This window comes from Haliotis cracherodii, unplaced genomic scaffold, assembly GCF_022045235.1.
Source record: "Haliotis cracherodii isolate W230 unplaced genomic scaffold, xgHalCrac1.p SCAF_13, whole genome shotgun sequence".
Classification (NCBI taxonomy): domain Eukaryota; kingdom Metazoa; phylum Mollusca; class Gastropoda; order Lepetellida; family Haliotidae; genus Haliotis; species Haliotis cracherodii.
The window spans coordinates 32455234-32477118 of NW_027266268.1; the positions used below are offsets into that span (position 1 = coordinate 32455234).

Sequence of the window (21885 nt, forward strand, 5' to 3'; positions counted from 1 at the left end):
CTTAAAACTTTAAAACAATAGCCAACAGCAAACATGCAAATGTATCCTTCTATGCATATCACTGTGGGGTCCAGTTTTGGGTAACACAAGAATTTTACACATATTTTCATTGTGACGCTACCAAACAATCATTAAGTACAATACTCCATAGTCGCAATGGCAATGTTAACTAATGCTCTCTTTGTATTCATTTCAATCTAAACCAGGATATAAATTTTACATCTGTGTCCCTTCTGTGCACATCACTTTAGGAGCCAGTATTGGATGACACAAGCACGTGACATATTCATATTGTGACGCTATCAAACAAACATAGTCGCAAGGGCAATATCAAAGACACTCCTTTTGTATACATTTCAATCTCAGCAAGGATATAAATTTCAAGTCATGACTGATCATGAGAAGAGTACAAAGTAAACACTACGCTGTCGCTCAGTGGAGGAAATTTGCTAACCGATTTCAAGAATACATCCTGGTTGAATGTTGAAATGCAGTCTGACCCGAAAAAGGATTTTGAGAAAATGAAGATTCTTATTCTGCTAACGTTAAGCCAGTTTGGATTGTGCCAAGACAGTGAGTACAAACATATATTATGAAACATGTCGTTTACGTTTAGTAACCTATGGCATGCCAATATATTGGGATATAGTTTTTGCGTTTAAGCTAATGTGTAAAGAAGGGTTTACTGATGCCCATTAAGATATACTTTTTGGGAATTATCTCAATTTGATGGCAAATAAACGCCGCACAAAACGTTCCATAAAACATAAGAAATTTCAACGGAAGGCAAATTGCATTGTACGATATCAGACTTTATCAGAAACATGTGTTTAAAGTCAGCGTATCCTGTCCCACTTGTGGCACCCGTCACTCGTAAGTTACTCGTCACCCAGATGTCATTTATATGGTCTTTCACTGTCAGATATGTCCATTGCATCCATTTGGTATTTCGCGGTTTCAATACACACCCCAAATATCATTCATACAATCTCTCATGGTCATTAAGTAAGGATAAGATATATGGATGAACGACTTCTTTAATACAATTAGGAGCGACGTTTTGGTGTAGGTTCTAACAAGGTTATCAAGCATTTAGTCAGATGAAACACTTGCTTGATAACAAGCTCTCATAGAATCTCACGGTCAGGTATTTTGGTTTTATCTGATTGATTTATTATGTCAGTGTTTCAGTGATATGAGGTAGAATGGGTTTAACGTCGAGTTCAAGATTATTACACTCAGAGTGTATAGCAACGCACATGCACGCGTGTGCATGTGGTGGTTTGTTCCAGTGCTAGCCTACGGAAATACCATGCCACAGTTTAACATGGATAACTCACTCAAACTCCGAGCCAACCAGTCCATGTTTTATCCCCTTAATGCCGAGTGCCAGCCAGGGTGTCAACAAGTATAGATATGGATTTGTTAACACCACAGATGGCAAAATGACAGTTGCCTGTAATCGAGGCTGGATTAGACAAAACCAGTGTGATAAGGTGTGTTTTGCCTTGAACTGATATTACGTCAAAGAACTCGTACGTAAGCTTCTACGTACTTTAACTTTTAAATATGAGGGCAAAACTATACCTCATTACACTTCACATGGGGTTTGAGCAAACTTTAATTTTTAATCATATTTGTATGTACGTGCATGAAATTGACATATTAGCTTCTACATACCAGCAGACATCATGGTTATCAGCTACCTACACTTTGTCCTTGTTGAATACAATGTCATGATGAAGTGTCTCGTTTGTTTACAGGCCACCGTCGCATGGTTGGTTAGTTTGTTGTTTAATGCCGCACTCAGCAATATTCCAGCTGTATGATGGCGGTCTGTAAATAATCGAGTCTGGACCAGACAATCCAGTGATTAATAGCATGGACATCGATCCACGTAAATGGGATCGATGACATGCATCAACCAAGTCAGCGGGCCTGACCACCCGATCCCATTAGTTGCCTCTTATGACAAGCAAAGTCGCTTTTTACAACAAGCATGGGTTGCTGAGGACCTATTCTACCCCGTCGCATGGCAAGAGAACTGTTTTTCGGCGTCAGGCAATAAATACTTACTATTTTTATGAAAATTGTGTGAATGACAGGTGCTCCCGATCGAGCAGGTCATACTCACCCCTTTCGCGAATTCCAGGGATCATCACTTATTTCTAGTGGTCCATTATTATAATTTTGTATATTGTCCTCTACGCCCAATGGATTCTTCTTCGGCGGATAATCAACATTTACATTTTATAAGTTACAGAATGTACATGTTATTTCATGACTTCATTGTATTACATTTCACATAAGTGTTCCTGTTGATGTGAATGTTTTATCAACAGCAAACTGCGTTTATTATATGTTGGATTTTGCAAAGTGTGATTAATATTCGCATCGGTTGACTACATTTAATATTATCAGTAGACTGACTCCACGATTATACATCAGGGCAAAAGTAAAGTACTCCTCATACCTCTCAACTTCAGATGTCATTCAGCGTTAAGTACATGTGACGTATTTACAAAGAACATAACTTCATCTATTGTAAATATTGTTAATGTCCATATGTGATGGGCGTAAAGTAAAGTTAATGTTTCTGTGAATCATTTTACATTTGCCAAATATTCATGACATACAGCCACGCGCTTTTAGTCTTGTGACTTCACATATGGTCAGATTATACATTTTCTCGACGCGAATAGATGAAAGATTGCTGATGCGGCGTTACTCTTGTGGCCTGGAACTTGCACCAGGTTGATTCCGTATGGTCCAAGAACATGCCCGGGTCACTGTGTATAGTTATTGATAAATCTACTCCAGTTCGTTTTAAAAATACTTTTAGATTTTCGCCTGAGCCTACATGTAGATATTGTCGTAAGTCAGGGTATATTAATTCCGAAGGTAAAAAGCTGGCTTCTTCCCGTAATGCTTTTGTAAATAACAGATCACAGCCTTGCGAGGTTCGGATAAAGAGGAGTTAGCTTTTTGTAGACCAGTAGTGAGATGAGTAGTTACCTTTTGTTGGTAATTGGTTTGTGTCAGCTAGCTATCATTCAAAAAATGAGTTTTGATGAGGAAATGAAATCCGCCAGATGTTCCTGCTAATAATAAATGGGAACCTTTTCCTCAAATTGTTCATCCAAATTCATATAAAAAACCATGTTTTGTGTTAGACACATGAAACTCGTTTGACAGGTCATTGGGATGTAAACAAAATTTTATCCCATTTGTTTTGACCTAATTTGCGGCATGATGTGGTTGAACATGCCATTTATGTAAAAAAGTTGGCAAACCTAATCCGAAAATCCCAAACGCACCTTTGAAACTCATACCGGCCTTTGAAGAACGTTTCAGAATTGTCATTATTGATTGTGTTGGTTCGTTGCCTAAACCTAGGTCAGAGGAGAATAATTACATGCTTACTATCATGTGTGCTTCCACAAGGTTTCCAGAGGCTATTCCTTTACGGAGAATTATGGCTTAGGTTATTGTTCAAGGCTTTGGTAAAGGTCTTCACTGAGGTTTGTTTGTCCAGGATTATTCAGTCAAATCATGGCTTTAATTTCATGTCATGTATTTTCCAGCAGCAGTAAGCCAAATTCAGGTTAAGTCTAGATCATATAATACTGAATTTCACAAAGCTTCTGAGAGACTCTTAAGAATATAACAAGGACTTACTGTCTTGAAACTCAGAAGAATTTTGAAAAAGATTTCAGACTGACAGTAAATCGCCTGATGCACTGGAGCGTGTCTTTGCAGGGTCTTCATTAGACATTAAGGATTTTAAATGCAAAGACAACATTATTGCTGGTGCAGTTGGCAGAATGTGATCAGTTTTGACTGCAAACATGATTTTGCATTTTTGTAAAATATTATAATTATCATGTCCAATGTTTTTGCACTTTATTTAGCAAAGAAAGTTATCGCTATGTTCAAACCTTCTTTCCCTGAAAGGGGAGAGTGTTATGGGGCAGTGTCATTAAGTGTTGAATCTGTTGTAATTGTATTTCATTGTTTCTGTGGAGATTCAGTGGAAGTTGATAGCATAGTGTTTTGACAACAAGTAGTTGTTAGGAATGCAGTACTTTCTAGCGATATCAGTGGTGTGGAAGTTACTCTATTTGGATGTCCTTTGGAGTCAAGTGTAATATAGAATCTTCTGGAACAGCTAGACTAGTCCAGCACTGTATAGAACCTTCTAGAACATATTTAGACTACATACAAAGCGGCAAGCCGATGCCTCACGCATTTCACATTACATCACGACCAGCGGCTGTGTAACGATGACGTTTTGACCCTGGACATAGAGCCTAGGCCTCATTGACCATTGTTATTGCTTGACCATTGTTATTGCTAGGTGAATATTATTGTCACTATTATGTGTCATGCTTCCATTGTAATTGAACTGCCATTGAATGTTGTACTGCCACTATATTGTAAAGTGCCATTGCAATACTTTGCAATAATTTCCATTGATTAGACACCTAGTTAATTTATAACATTTCTTGGTTTCACACTGAATTCTTTTACGATTAGATTTCAGGGTTATTATGCTAACTATCAGAAAGTAAAACAAAAACAACAGTTTGGTGGGAATAAATGGGCGCAGTATATTTCAAATTGGACAGTAGCTGGGAGCCTAGGAACCTAAAACCTATAGTGGGTGCCTACCCGAAGGTACCTGGGCAGCCCAAGCAAAGCACAGGAAGCACACACCTAAGAGGATATCAACATTCACATCGATAGCGCCTCCTTAAGCACTGCAGCAAAAACCTATTACACAAGCAGTGTACGAACATACAAATCAAAGCATTACCAGGTGGAGTGTCACACTGACTGGTGATACCGAGAGTAGTTAACAGGTAGGGTATCACATAGCCTGCTATTAGCGAAGGGAAGCATACTCAATGCAATAACAACAAGCTAAAAGCATTTTGCCCCCAGATTCCCCTCCACCACTTCTTGTCTATGCAAGAATGTCCCACCAAATGTACCATTGCCAGCAAGCCACCAGATTTTGGGGATTAATAAGCTAGAGAGCCAACATATGAATGGTATTCAAAGCATTTTCAATGCTGTCTTGCAAAATTGTTAAATAAATGTCATTACCCAAATCAGAGAGGTGGATCCTATCATACACCGGGTCACGGTACATGCCAGATATTTGACCTGTTATGTCATGTTTAACCATAATACCCGCTCTGCTACAAACAGCCACAGCGGCAAACCAATTGACCCTTTTGCTCTTATGCTCAATAGCAGCATTATTCTTTGCCCCACGCCAGTGTAGTCTAGGAAGCATCTCTGACCACATTAACTTGGTTTGGGGCATAAGTTTAGTGATAGCTTGAATATTCACCTCTATAACAGAGCATAACTGTTTACCACTTCTATCGACAAGGTCATTGGACCCCAACTGTATAACAAGTATTTTGGGGGGTGGCAACCTCTGGATCTTTCGTCTGAGATATGGGATTAGTTGTTGCCACTTCATCCCCCTTTACCCAAGCCAAGTTATCCCTTCGCCAGGTTTTTCCAAAGACAGATGTAAACCTATTGGTTGTCCAACTGCCCTTCTGTGAGCCCAGTACACAATCGATGAGCCGACTATCCAAATTTCTGTAAACATATAAAGAATTTGATGACGAAGATACTGAATTAAGCCAAGTTAATTCTAATATATGATTTAAAGGCATTTGACTTCCACCGGCCCCACTCCAGGATTGTTTGCTCTGGGATGCCTTGAATGGCAGCAGTTGTGGCTGCACCAATGCGAAATGACTGTGATTTGTATTATGATGTACAGCAGCCAATAAATCTAAGAGCCTTAGCGTGTACAGCCCTGAATTGAAACTGAGTCACTGGACTAGTGCTGTAGTGAAGAAACAGTTGAGGAGGTGATGGCTTCGGTTGAGTTGACAAGTATGACCTCAAATTGTAAACACCACACGACGGAGTGCTATGTTTGGCTATTTGCAGAGTTGGGCCATGACCAGTCTGATCAGTTTAAGAAAATCGTATTTTTAGAGTAATATCGTCATCTAGGACTGTCACATCACCAAACAGTTATCTGCTCTCATGTTTTGATCCAGATGGTGTGACCTCACCTACCCAGAGAAATCCATAAAATGTAAGCGAGAACATGGCCTTGAACAAGCATGCTTCATAGCGTGATGAGCAGACATGCTGCAAACCGTGCATAAGTTTCTCAAGCAAACAAAGGGAAATTGGGGCCCTGCTATCATCCATGGAAGACATGATCCTCATACCTTTCAGCATTTTTCTCATTTTCTCTTTTTCATCAGTTGGGTCAGGAAAGCCAAGTAATTTATGTTGTCTGCCCAATCCTGACAAATGTTTTGCAGCTGTAGCTGGCGATGCCTGTTTTAGTGACAAGTAACCTGAATATCTTACTAAATGCTGTAAGGGGGCTGGCCATGTGACTGGAATACCTACTTGTGATCTGAACATCTCAAATTGATTTACTGCAGATTTAAATGCTTTCCTAGTATTCTCTGCGATCGAATGGTCTAGTAGCCTTTCAGCTTCAGTATAAGATTCCAAATTGAAGTTGGTATCTGTGTTGAGTCTGAGTCCGCACCTGGTGCCAATTGACGAAACCTCTGAAATTCAGATCGAGACAACGCGTCTGCTATTGTGTTGAGCTTACCTGGGATGTATTTGCCTCTTACCATAAGATTAACTTCCAAACAGCTGAGAACTAATTTCTTACGAGTACCATAACCCGCGATGACTTTGCAGATAATTTGTTCAAAATGGTCACAACAGCTTGATTGTCAGTGTTGAAAACAACCTTCTTGTGTTGGAGGTGATGACCTTGCAGGTTTACTGCAATGATTATTGGAAATAGTTCTAAAAATGTGATGTCAGAAAGGAAACCAGCTTCAATCCATTCCTTTGGCCACTTTTCTGAAACCCATCTTCCGTTGAAATATATCCCAAATACCATGTCTTCTGCACCTGCACTATCGGTGCATCTGATCATTATCCATCCATAACCTATTATGAAATACAGATATGCCTTTGTTGTTTCTGAAGAAGAAGAACCATGTTGATAAATCCAGTTGGATCTCCTTAGTAATGCGAATCCTGGCATGTGGTTTGTGAACATACTTCGTGGAGTCAATCATTCTCCTAGAGAAAGGACATCCTATAGGGATAGCTCTGCATAGACAATTTAAGGTTCCAATGAGAGACTGCATCCTTTCCAAAGTGATTTTGCGTTTTCCCATTAATTACGAGAGTAGATCCAGACACTTGGCAATTTTATCTGGAGGAATCCTGACCAACATCTCCTCTAAGTCAATTTCTAGGCCCAAAAAGGTGATCTTTGTACAAGGTTGTACTGTTTTTTCATGTGCTACAGGGACCCCCAAGTCTTCACAAAGATTCATAAAAGTATCTAGCGCTATGCTGCATTCATTTGTATTCATCTCACCTCCAAACAGAAAGTCATCCAGGTAATGTAAAACATCACCAGCTTGAATTGATTGTTGGACAGCCCATTGAAGAAAAGATGCAAACTTTTCAAAGAGAGCACAACTTACCTTGCATCCCATGGGTAGGCACATATACACATAATACTGTTGCTTGAATTTTATTCCTAAGTCTGAATGATTAATAGGACAAAGTCTAAAAGCGCTCTTTATGACTTTGCTAACTGGCAGCTTTTACCTAAAGTTTGAACTATTTCAACTGCACTGTCAAAACTAGTATATTTTACTCATGCTGACTTCTCCTCAATGTGATCATTAACTGATGAGCCTATCTGACAGGATAAATGGTGTATTATTCGAAACTGACCTGGTTCTTTTTTAGGTACAATACCTATCGGTGATATCCTGAGATTACGAGTAGGTATTGGTCGATACTGGAACGGACCTAACATTCTCCCTGCTTTTATTTCTTTATTAAGTTTATCATGAGTGACCGCAGTGTTTCCTTCTGCAGATTTTAGGTAAGGAGATCCTGTTTCCTTACGAGGACCACTATAGTTCAAAACAAAACCCTGTGTAGAACCTTCTATTAATTCTGCTGCCGCTGCCTGATCCTGATCCGGATACCTTTCGAGCAAAATTCTCAATACACTAGTCTTAATGGAAAGCTGAAACTTTTGGCTTATTTTGGTTTGTTCGAAATCTGCAGAATTTCATGGGATGAAGTTTGGTACACTGAATACAAGAATGGGAATACTTGCAATTTTGTCTGCTACAGCTCCGGTAGTTGTAATCAAAACATGGCCATGGGCGACGGCCCTGCATGTTGGACTGTAGTGATCTAGTCCGCATACTCTGTTTGGAGTGGGTGTTCTTGAACATCAGCCAATAATCTGGATAAATTCTTGCCCATGAATTGCTGGGATCGCGTGCCTGTCTAATTCTAAAATGTTGATCATATGATCTCCAACCTATACCACCATATTTTTGTCCTGCCTACCTGGTATGAATATACTTAATCTACTGTTGGTGCTTTTCTGGGAATCTTTTTCGGGAAACGATCATTTAAATAAGGAAGCATGTAGACAATGCTGGCTGAAGATTTTTTCATAACCTCAATACCACCCCTACTATTCATTGTTACCATCAGATCCGGGATAGAATAGGTCTTCAGTAACCCATGCTTGCCGTAAAAGGCGACTATGTTTGTCGTAAGAGGCGACTAACGGGATCGGGTGGTCAGGCTCGCTGACTTGGTTGATGCATGTCATCGATCCCAATAGCATGGATGGATGCTCATGATATTAATTACTGGATTGTCTGGTCCAGACTCGATTATTAACAGACCGCCGTCATATAGCTGGAATATTGCTGAGTGCCGCGTTAAACAACAAAAGAACCAACCAATGTTACCATCCCAATATGCTGTGATTCAACAAATCCTGATTGGGTTGTCTTCAGAATAATAATGATAATTCCAGATTTTTTCTTTCAGTGATTGTGGCAATGGGTCGCTTATCTTGTCTTCAACACACCAAATAATGGGGGTATCGTTCATATCTTCAGCAATTTCTGAACTAGTTAGGCCACTCGACTGACCACCCTGTTCATGGTTTAAGTTGATTGATGGAAAAGTTGAAACAGAAACCGCGTCACCTGATTTTGGCTCCTTTTTGGTCTTGTCAAACGCCATTTTCAATCTCTTGTAGCCACCTGTGGTCCCTGTCCCGTCAGTGTTCTGCGTCATCCGTGTTGCGTCGTCTGTCCCCTCTGTCTCATCTCATTGACGCTTTCGGCCGTCTTCCTTCGCCTTTCTTTTCTGTAGCTTCTTGCCTCGTGGCATACTGTTGATTGGCGAGACGTTGGTTAAATTTAACTGCACTTAGTGTTGTGACAACATCGGCAAGAAGAGACAAAAACGCGACTTGATTCTGTATATATAGTCAACGTTACCAAAGGGAGGTAACCCATCAATATTTCATGCCGCTAATAAATGAATTTATCCTGGTATTATATCTTGTACTTAGCGGATAAACTTAATTAACTTGTTGTTTTAGCTTGGAAGATGACAGGTAACATGCATTAAATATAACTTTTGAAATGGTATACATGAATATGTTTATTTTACTGCGTTAATTTTGGATTATTATTGATAGTATTTAACACTTCAGTGGTTGCATTGTTGTGATAGCATTTTTTTCTATTTCCAAAGTGCTCTTATACCACATACTTCATTAGACCACTTACCAAGCTGGAATTATCTGTGTAGAATTATATTTGAGAATACAACCTTCATTTGGAATGAAATATCTGACATATATCGTTCTTCCTTCTAGGTATAGGAGCTATCGTTGACATTCTAAAGCCAAATCAAGGGTTGAGAGACTGTACTCTCCCCAGGGAGTTCACAGTGAGTGTAAGGACACACAATGACTCCGTCACTCTTCAGTTGGAGACCAGCACGTCGGTGAAGAAAACAACCCCTGTATATGTATCTAGACAGGATGAGAAGGGGAACCCAATCATCGTCAGAGATACAGTGTTGGAGCTGGAGGTAATAATGCTGTCATAACTCAGTATTTGTTGCAAGAGTTGTTATAATGTAGATAAGATGAGAACGTATGTAGTATGGTAAATATTCATGATATCAATTTTTACAGAGATCGTTTACGCATATTAGCAAAAGGGCATGTACGGGTGTAGAAAATACAAGAAACTAACCCAGAACTGTTTGTGAGACTTTTATCGATGCAATAATCATTCTTGACATTTAACCAAGTCAAAATGTATTTTTACATTATCTAAAGGGTGGGGTGTGTATTCAATTGTCAAAATATCATTTGCATATTTCATTTTCAAAATTGATAAAATCATTTTTCACTTTTATTTTAGAAATATAGAAATTTACTTTACCCTTCTCAAAAACATTTGATGCGTGAAGATCCGCGGTAGAATGGGTCTTCGGGAATCATTCTTGCTGTAAAAGGCGACCTTGCTTGTTGTAAGAGGCGACTAACGGGATCTGGTGGTCAGGCTTGCTGACTTGGTTGATGCAGGTCATGGTATTCCAATTGCGTGGATCGATCCTCGTGATGCCAATCACTGGATTGTCTGGTCCAGACTCGATTATTTACAAACCGCCGTCATATATCTGGAATAGTGCTGGGTGGGGCGTTGAACAACAAGCAAACAAACAAAGCAATTGCGTATCTCGATGTTCTTAATGTCTATCATTGGATTGTCTTGTCCAGACGAGAATATTTAAAAAACACTGAAATATGGCTGAAATATTGAGTCCGGCGTTAAACAGCAAACAAAATAAAACAAAAAATGTTTTACAATATTAACCATGTTTATTTCTGTCTTGTTTATTAGCACAAGAATATTTAATCTTCAAGGAAACAACCGTCCGTGATACACACCGGCGTTTCAAAAAGCAAAGAAAGAAGAGTCGCACCTATATCTGCAAATACGTCACTTGCTAACTTTGGAAAATTTATGTCATAAAGCTCATATTAACCTGATATGCTTAAGGGTTAGATAGGCATTAGCACAATTCAAAAACGACACTCTCCTATTCATAAAGAATGTCATTTCCTGTTGTAATTATTACCACATACCTTTTAATTTTTTTTCAGGGAGCAGCCGAATACCAGGATGTGATTCACATGGCTAACATCGAGGTTACCTGCATTATTAAGGAGGAGAACCAACCGTATTATGCATTTGTATGTGTCACCACTTTTCAAACTAATATGAAAATGTTGAATGGCAATTGATATAATCTGTTTGATGCGCCCATAATCAATTAAAATCAACAGAACAACGCCTGTGTCGGTTGTACAGATAGTTCTATACATCAAGTTCCTTTTAGATGGAAACCAGAAGGAAATGTCTCCAGAAGGAGTTCGCTATCAATTTAAATAATACCTTTAAAGTAGCACAGGTTTATGTCTTCATGAACGTGACGCCTCATATAAAATGCATTTCGTTTACATGTGCTACAATTCGTTCACATATATCATTCGCGATTGAGGCGGACATTTCGAACACAAGGATTAGAATTATTGTGCGAGCCACAGATTGTTTTATCTTTTGAAAGTTCACCAAAGTAGCTGTATTGTAAGGTCATAAAAATAGTTTTAACATATATATATTTTGAGTCTATGAAATGTAATTCAACACGCAAATAATGAAACAGATGCAAATTACAATTGTTGTTTATACACCAGGAAGGGTTTCTCTTGCTCAATGGACCAAGTATGTATGAGCTGAAGCCGACAGGAACAGAATCAGCTTCCAGTGATATCAAATACACACTTACTTCTTCCCCAGTACACATTCCACCAATAGATAATGATGGTAAGGTGTTCGTCGGTTTAACGGAAACAAATAAATCATCCGTTGGATGTTCTAAAAAAGATTTCTTTCGCTCTTCCTTTCAGAATATTGTATGTTTTGTCACACAAACATCCCGGCTGCACCCAAATATTTAATGGTCGGTCCGTTATGACAGTAAAGTTATCTGACATTATCACATGGTAGTGTCGACTATGACACGACCAAGTAAAGAGAATGGAGAGGGGCGTTTTTCAAGGTTATATCTGTAGAGATGCAGGTTTTTTCAAGGTTATATCTGTAGAGATACGCGAATGCAAGACTGGTTCTAAACAATCAATAATATTTTGGCCTGATAACCGATAGTAAGTTGTTTTGCACATTATCAAGATACAGAAATGAGAAATGGTTAACGTAGAGGTTACAAATCACATGAGTAAATGTCACATGGACATTTGTGTATTTTATTCAGATGATGGCGAGAACGGTCAGTCAGGAAGTGACAGTGAGATGATGGCATCAGAATCCTTGAGGAAGAAGCGCCAGATTCAGGAGCCAATCTACGTGGACGTTATTACGGTGATAGCGTTCTCTGTTTATGAAAGGTACTTGTCTTTTACCTCACAACAGTTAAACCAATCAATAATCTCATACTGCAATGTGTCTTACCTAGCAAGATATTAATATCTCTGACATAATAAATACATTTGCCATTCAATCCCTGCAAATAAATACTTTGTATTGTGTAACATGGGAGATTTTATCTTGTCAACGCATTTTCTGGTAGTTGATTCCGTTGTATGTGACAGATGGTATTCCAGAGCAACCCAGCTGTCCGAAGCCTTAAAGCACCAGGAGACAAAACAAGGCATCAAAAGACACTTTGCACATCTTGTAAACGGGGTGAGGTTTCTACTAGTAACAACTTCTTGAATACTGTAAAGTCGACGTTTCGGTATAGATCCTTATACTGTTGGCGAGCAAATGGTTGTTGTCAGTCTTGCTTCACAACGGTATAAGGATCTATACCGAACATCGCCTTTACAGTATTAAAGAAGCTGTTATCCATAAATTGTGTCTACTTTATATTTTGTCAATTCAAGAAATCATTAGGTAAATTAAACAGTTTAGCATAGATTGCTTACGTGATAATATGGGTTAGTTTGGATAGAAATTGACGAGTTTAGATGTTGTCATGATAATATTATCATTTTTCCTGTAGAGTTAAGTAACCTTAACATACTATTTCCCTTTCCATAACAGGTAGATCTCCGTTATAAGAAGGCGTCCCCTCTGTGCAACATAAACCTGGTAGGATATATCATTGAGGTAAGATGTTTGCCTCCAGGGGTGTTAGGTAAACAAACACTGGCGTGTTATATTATAAGTAACAACTTTTTAAATTTACGCTGTATTGATGGTGATATCTGATAGCGTCACTGTGTAGGTGACACTAAGTTTACCTTGTGTGAAGGTATTATGTTGACATCACCTATCATCACAGTTCATATGTACCAAACACAATTCAGCTTAGCTATGACGGTAGATTTACCCCAAAGAAAGTAGCTAGATAAACCATTTTCAAAAGCACAATAACAACAAACACAGGATTACTAAATTTCCAAAAACATGGTTATGATAAGACAATATTGATATTATCATTAATAATTAAACAATCTGATTCACTCCAATATGTGAGCCTAGGATTTCTGTTGGATATAAACAACTTCAATCACTAATTTAAGACATGTAACCTTCCACTATGTATCGTTTTGTTATACATGTATGTCTCTAGGTACTCCATGTATCATAAGTATGTATGTATCATGGTACTCTGTGTATCATTAATATGTATGTATCATGGTACATGTACTCCGTGTATCATTATTATGTATGTATCATGGTACTCCATGTATCATTATTTTGTATGTATCATGGTACTCCATGTATCATTATTATGTATGTATCATTGTACTCCGTGTATCATTATTATGTATGTATCATGGTACGCCATGTATCATTATTATGTATGTATCATGGTACTCCATGTATCATTATGTATGTATCATGGTACTCCGTGTATCATTATTATGTATGTATCATGGTACTCCATGTATCATTATTATGTATGTATCATGGTACTCCATGTATCATTATGATGTATGTATCATGGTACTCCGTGTATCATTATTATGTATGTATCATAGTACTCCATGTATCATTATTATGTATGTATCATGGTACTCCATGTATCATTATTATGTATGTATCATTGTACTCCGTTTATCATTATTATGTATGTATCATTGTACTCCGTGTATCATTATTTTGTATGTATGGTTGTACTTCATGTATCATTATTATGTATGTATCATGGTACTCCATGCATCATTATTTTGTATGTATCATTTTACTCCATATACCATTTTAGGATGTGCAGTTACCACGACCGTTCCAAAGTGCTGTCGTTAATGAAACGAAGATAGATGGTGATAAACTTCTCAGTGGCACAAGGCAATGGAAGGCTGACACACCAGGATTCCCTGACAATGACCACATTATTGTGTTCGCAGCGTGAGTTGTCACAATCAGCTTAAAGTATATTTAAAGAATATTAAATTCACACATTTCCCTGACCATCTTATTCCCTGTTGTGTTATCTCTGTATTAGTTGCCCGTGTTGTACTTGTGTTTGTTTTCATTCATTAGTTCTCTTTGCTTTTTGTCTGAAGCACTGGTGATGCAGGGTTGAATTTGAACTCGCTCACTCTGTCCGTTCTAGATCGGCTTTTCTTGATATCTCTAAACAACCCTTTTTCTTTCTATCCCACTACCTTTTTTCCCCCAATGTTGTGGGTACACATCTCGTTATTTCTGCATTTACAAATGTTACCACTTACATCAGATTATCGTAGGCTGGATTCCCAAATTCGCCCTGATTATGTTTCCGGTATTGTGGTAATATGTTCACGTCTGAGACCCTCACATCGGGTCAAGGGTAGAGCCATTTACAGCCATGTAATGAACACTTTATAGGAAGGAACACTCGACATCGGTTCAAAATTCAGCTTTAAAACATTTTAAATACTGACATGGTATCAGGCTCAAGATGTCCAGGAGTCTTCTCGCGGCAGCTTATTCATGGTTCACAACAAAACATGAGCTAAAAGTCAGTATCGGAAACAAAATATTTTCAATGAATCGAAGAAAAAACGACACAAGGCAATTTGGCTACTGACGCTTTAGAACATCAAACATAAATCTAACACGTGGATATATGACTGAAATTATGCTTAAACGTAATTAACTCTATCAATTAAAGAATCCAGGGCTATCATTAATATGATGATACTCTGTCCTGCTAAATCTCTGTCGGTGCTCAAAGATCATGTCATGTTACCAATTCGTTTTAGGAACGATCTGTTCATTGTGGCGAAAACCGGACAAACGAGAAACCTGCTTGGTGAGTCGTAGTATATTTTCTTTTTGATTTTAGATTGAGAATCTAAATATTTTAGCAATGTATACATGCCTTTGGTAACACTTGGTTCGGGGATACCTTGATGTGTACTCAAAAGGAAAACTAATTGTGGTCATATTATATTATAATTATTCGTGTTTAGAAAGACATTACTCTTATAGCCTCTGGATTTTCTTCAGGAAAACTAATATACTTCTGTTTAATTGAGATATGAATCATCTAAAGATGGCTAAGGATCATCTTAAGATATGTGTTGTTCTTTACCCAATGTTAAAGGTATTGTCATTTTCATGTTCATCTGTTCTTCCCAGAACATCCAGCTACTGTGCGTTTTGTGTATTCAGGTAGAAAACAATACATCCGGATATCCACATATTTCGCATCATCCTAAATGCATATAATCACTGTAACCTTCATAATTGAGTCTACCTTTATACGGTAAGCAATGCAAATGGCAACAGCAGGTATTTCTTGATACATGAGGTGGTTGGGTAACCTGGTGGTTGAAGCGTTCGCTCATCACGCTGAAGACGGGGTTTGAAGCCCATTTCTAGGGACACCCGTTGTGATATTCCTGGAATATTTCTAAAGAAGGTTTAAAAACATACGCTTTCCTGCTATATGTTAATGTGTTTCATGCTCAGTTTCCATCGTCGTTTTGTCACAGGATATGCATATGTAGGAACAATATGTGAAGCACCAAATTACAGTGTGTCAGCTGTGGAATACACTGACAACCTGGTTGACGACATGCTCGTCACAACACACGAAGTCGGACATGCGTAAGTGTTTTTAATGTATAGTTTACCATGGTTTTTTTAATAGTTCATATTTATTGGTCGCCGGTGATTTCGAATCTATGCTAGATTACTAATATATACATCGGACACGACATGCAAAACCCGGAAAAGACACATGTACTGGACATCTGTTGCTATTCATGTTAGCCTATTCTCAAGTTGGATGGTTAGTTTGTTGTTTTACGTCGCACTCTGTCTAAATAATCGAGACAATCCAATGATTGATGTCATGAGCATCGGGACACAATGGGGATCGATGGCATGCTTCAACCAAGTCAGCGAGCCTGACCACCCGATCCCGTTAATCGCCTCTTACGACAAGCATTGTCACCTTTTAGGGCAAGTAAGGGTTGCTGAAGACCTATTCTACCCCGGATCTTCACGGACGCTTAACTGTGTGAATAAAGCAATTTCTCAGCATACAAATCTCTTGGGTTAAATCCCTTCATTGGTGCTGTGTGTGAAACGCATGGGATGGTGCTAGAATATTGATAAAAATAGGATGATGAAGAGAGATGAATATATCTTGTAAATCGAACCTGGTATTTCGCAGGCTCAGCGCCAGGCATGACGGGGAATACAACAACGCGTGTAACTCTACATACGAGTACATCATGACCGGCAGCGGGTACAGCAGGACCCATGTTCTTGACCACAACAACTACTACGTCTTTTCTACATGCTCGTCACGCTACTTTCAAACCTTCATCCAAGGAATCCTAACAAACGGGTTGGTATGAAAGACGAAACAGTGAAAAAGTAAATAAATGGAATAGAAACCTGACACACATCGACATGGGAGATGGGGGTACCATACATGTATTTCCAAACAGACGGATAGACAGACATACAGACAGGCAGACAGGTATAATGAAGTGGTGACCACTATATTAACTGTTCCTGATCATGCGATCAATTACCGTATTCGACGTAATGAGCGCCCCGCTCCAATAAGCGCCAACGGCGATATTTGCTGATATATTTGCTTGTGAACAATCCCAATTAGCACCCCTTCCGGTTGATCAATGTACACAACACTTATTTATTTGCGTATAATACGCACTCGTGTGTTATATGCACCCTTAATTATGAGCAATTAAGTTCTGGAAAAATGTATCTCTCGTATATAAACATTTCAGGATGTCAGCTTAAACCACAAAATTTATCTTTCAAACCTGTTTTTTTTTCACCAAAATAATATTCTAATAAGAGCCCCCTATTTCTAACTTTGAAAGCGCCCTGGGCGCTTATTACGTCGAATTCGGTAATTGATCGCATGATCAGGAACAGTTAATATAGTGGTCACCACTTCATTATACCTGTCTGCCTGTCTGTCTGTCTGTCTGTCTATCCGTTTGGAAATACATGTATGGTACCCCCATCTCCAATGTCGATGTGTGTCAGGTTTCTATTCCAATGTTTTATACGTTTTATTTGATGGGAGCCTCAGGTTAACAAGGTTTTACTATAAACAGTTAACCATTTTGTTTAAATGTAGCCAAGCTAGATTTTGGATCAGGATTCAAAAGTGAGATGGTAGTTTCTTTATCTATTAAGTGAATTTTACTTGTAAAGACGATTTGTCTGTGCATTATAAAATATGTATATCGTTTGAACTCGACATATTTAAGAAATAAACGACGAGAGGGAGTTATTTATCGTACAATAAAACACTGCAGGGAGAATAAACTGTAATATAAAACAACGACCACGAGACGTTTAAATCATATATGAGATATGAACATTTTGTACAGCCTTTTGAAGGATGTCAATAAATTGTACAAGCTTTAAAGACAGTAATCCATATTTAAAATAATGATGACTCCCTGAATACAGTCAAACCTCGGCAATGTCGGACAATTCCATTTTGTGTACAAGGGGGGTTAAGTTTGGTATTATCACAACTGTCACGTAGATTATCTGCACCGTTTCTTCCAATACCGATTGTCATATCTCTTCCACTTTTGGATACGATCGTTTGGCCATTGCGTGTATCTGCTGTGTCCAGCTACATCTATGGGGAACAACTCACTTGACACTTACCTCTAAAAATTAACGTCATCCAAATTACGACGTCATCAGATTACGAGCGAATGTTCGAATCTCCAGAAATGACGTCATGATAGAACAATGTTTTATCGTGAAATAAACCGCGCTTCGTTCTTCATCTTCTTTGCGATTTAACGTGTAGCTATCTTTTATAAAAATTTGGTGCTATAATAAAAACAACCTTAACACTCAAACTCAAACCTATATGTGAAATGAACACTTTTTTACTGAAGATCTGGAATAATCCGACTCGTTTTGGGGTGTCACACATTTGCTGTCGACAGCTTTTCACGTGATTCATTTTATACGGTGTATGCCAATATGTTTGTGTGCTTGCCCATGATAAGTCATCTAATACTATAAATGTGTTAGGTGTATCTAAGAATTATTTCATTACCTTTGTCCACGGCATTTCTTTCCTGACTATGAATACATTACTATTTCCTTTGATTTAGCCAAAATCAACTTGTCAATTATAAAGTATTACTTACAATAAAAGCTGAGTTTCAGTGAGTTGTTTTCCATTAGCCCTGTTAAAAAATGTTTTCCAAACCAATATATTTTCAACTTGGTTAGTGCGAAAAGTGATTGGTAAATGTGACTCATTGTTAGGAGTGAATATGTGTGGTGGTGTGTTCACTGGAATCCGAAACCAAGACCGTCGGTTGCTGGCGTAGCTAAGGCAAAATTGATAACTCTGCGTAACGTATTTACAGCATTATGGACCGCATCCGTGGTCTAGTTGTAGAGCGTCCGCCGGAGAGCGGAAGGTCCGGGGTTCGACCCCGGCCGCGTCATGCGAATAGACCTTGAAAGATGGTACTTGTTGCTACCCTGTCTGGCGCTCGGCATTAAGGGGCTAAAACAAGGACTGGTCGGCTCGGAGTCAGTATACTGTGTCTGAGAGGGGTATTCATGTTATACTGCGGCATGGTATCTTAGTAGGCTAGCACTATCAATCGGCATCAGTCCGGACTATTACAAGGAGCCACAAACGCGCACGCACGCACACACACGAGTACGCACACACGCACACGCACACGCACACACACACACACACACACACATACACACACACGTGCATGCACATCGCTATATAAGTGCAATAATCTTGGACGCAACATAAAAAGAATATTTCTCCTCACCTCACCTACAGTATTGTGACATTTTAAAATATGTCGTGGTGCCTATGCCCATGAGTATATCCATATAACATAATACAGCCGTGATATTTCCTATTCAGTATCGTATGTTTTTCAGTACAAATGCCCAACAGCAATGCCTACAGACCAGTCTCGAGCCGGCGTCTGTGACAAACATCACGGGGACGATGCCGGGGCAGCTCTACGACGTTCACACGCAGTGTCAAATGATGTTTGGGCCAGGCTTCGTCTTGCGATCAGTACGAAAAATATATTTATTAGCATTAGAAGAAATCCTGCTTGGTCAATCATATACTAGACAGGTGTAAAACTGTCTTTCTGCTATATTTCCATTATCACGATAGACATTTTACTCACTACTGAACATAACATTTACAGGATATCGACATAGGTAATTCAGAAAACATATGCAAGAGAATGGTCTGTGGCAAGGAACAGCTTAAATCGTCCCGAAACGCTGCAGACGGAACGCCATGTGGCGATAAAAAGGTACACAATCTGAACGTGCATATGTGTCTGTACTTAACCCATGTTAACATTTGTATGCGCTTCCCAGGGAACTGTGAATGGAAATTGAATGTAAACATGTTCATGAAATTGGACTGTATAAGTTGATAGGCGTAACAATTGCTATAAATGTTTCATAAATTGTTGTTATTATTATCATTAGTAGTGTTATATGTGTTGCACTGTGATTTCAGTGGTGTGTTGCTGGACACTGTGTGTTTTCCATAGATGCACCAGAACAAAACAATAGTAAGTTATTGAAGTATACGTTTACACATAAGTCAGAGGAATCGCTTCTCGGGAGCATGGGTATGATGCTGACAAACTACGGATCATAACAAAGGTGAATCTGTGAATTCGAATCCACTAGCAGTGGATCTTGGAAGCACTAAGGGATGCAACTTTGCCAAATGTGTCGTAGCACATCAGACCACCAATCGGTACAAAAAAAGTGTACATAATATCATTTAAAGAAGCAAAGGAGCATCTGAAATGGTAGTCAAGGTCATGTTGTCATGAAACGGTCACAAAACAAATTAATGATCATAAATATTCGATATTCTGTATTTCAATTCGAGTATGTCACACGGTGAACAAAAACAAATGTTTGTCGTCAGAACATTAATACAGGATACAAATTTAAGAAATAGTAAGTGGTACTTGACTTTTTTCTGGGTGTGTATGCTATACCTCGTTAGAGAGCGCCATAATATCTCGGACGACATCTTTTCCTTGAATGCAATGATCACTTTCGGAAACCTGCCAACAATTTCAGCTGACTGTCTCTTTGGGAACCAGCCAATCGTTTACCCGGGCAGTAGAACATGTGCTGAGCTGATAAGTGCAACACCACGTTTGTGCTACAATCCTGGTTATTTGACGGCCTGCTGTGAGACCTGTCCTGTCTACAAGAGAAATGACGGTACTTATTTCTTAATGATAGTAGTCTCTCGTTAAGTCATTTCAAGCATATTGTACAGAATGTACACTATTTCTAAGTATAAATCTAATGTGCTTTACATCTACATGTTTCATGTATTCGATATGTACAGAGAAAATATCATGTTCCAATAGGGAATACTTTGTAATGGTGCTATTTATGGGATCGTGCGTGGAGTGAGGTGGTGGTGGTGGGTTGGGGGTGGGGGTGACTTGACTGAGCTGATATTTTTGTTGCAGCAAATAATTTGTTTTTGATAAAGAATTAACCAACGGCAATATAAGTTCTTGTTTACATGCTGGTTGTCCGGGGGAAATGGGTTGTGAGCAAAGGGTTTTCGCTGCTTTTCTGTACTAGAAACAATTCTAATGAAACATCTACCTCTGGTACATATATAAATCATAAATCCTGTATTTTGGCTTCAATCACACTTACTAAAATGTTCAGATTTTCAACAGACGTCCTTCTCACTGTCAATCACACAATTAGTTGTCGCAGAGTAGTCCTGTAACTACCCAAGACTTTTTTTCCTGTGTGTGCTTGAGTTAACTCCCACAGTAATATTAGTAACAATCTAGCACTTGGTAGTAAGGCACATTAAGCTAAGATAATTCTCATAAGTTTTCTATAATAACACATATTAAAGACTGTGTTTGGGGATTTCGTGAGGTCGTCATGTTGTCTCCCTCTACCCCTGGGTGCAAGAAGTGTGTCCGATTCATGGTCAGGGGAGACCCTCATGAAAACTGCACGAAGTGCAGAGGTATGATCTGCACTTAGGAGAAGAGATGTGAACAATGCAGTAGGCGCGAGGCTGCCAAGAAGAAAGTGGAAAACATCGTAACTGGAAAATCAGTTTCCACTCCAGTGCCTCCCTCTCCAGTCCACCCACCATCTCCTGCACCCACCATGAGTCTGATCAACCAACTGTTCAACAGCAGGAGATGGTGAATGGCATGCTCGAGACGAAGCTCTCAGCAATGGATACAGAGATAGGAAAGATCAAAGAGATAGCTCTGGCATAGACTATCCGATCTTCTTCCACGGCCGTAGGCCCATCTACAATAGACCAGTAAACTGGGCCGTACAGTCAGCCTGCAGGCGTTACCCAACCAAGGGAGAATACCGTACGGGAACGGCACGGTATCCA

The 21885-nt window shown here is 39.0% G+C and overlaps 1 protein-coding gene across 1 annotated transcript in view; it reads left to right on the plus strand.

Annotated features, from left to right (window-relative positions):
* The first annotated feature begins 450 nt into the window (after positions 1–450).
* LOC139459864 (uncharacterized) overlaps positions 451–21885 on the plus strand; it is a 30484-nt gene continuing 9049 nt past the window's right edge. The window contains exons 1-15 of the mRNA XM_071241572.1: positions 451–573; positions 9794–10011; positions 11096–11185; positions 11690–11819; positions 12268–12400; positions 12605–12698; positions 13059–13124; positions 14227–14369; positions 15209–15258; positions 15944–16058; positions 16630–16806; positions 19386–19527; positions 19667–19777; positions 19990–20044; positions 20571–20717. Coding sequence (XP_071097673.1) covers positions 489–573; positions 9794–10011; positions 11096–11185; positions 11690–11819; positions 12268–12400; positions 12605–12698; positions 13059–13124; positions 14227–14369; positions 15209–15258; positions 15944–16058; positions 16630–16806; positions 19386–19527; positions 19667–19777; positions 19990–20044; positions 20571–20717 — 1756 coding nt within the window. The 5' untranslated portion in view covers positions 451–488. The remainder of the gene's footprint in view (positions 574–9793; positions 10012–11095; positions 11186–11689; positions 11820–12267; positions 12401–12604; positions 12699–13058; positions 13125–14226; positions 14370–15208; positions 15259–15943; positions 16059–16629; positions 16807–19385; positions 19528–19666; positions 19778–19989; positions 20045–20570; positions 20718–21885) is intronic.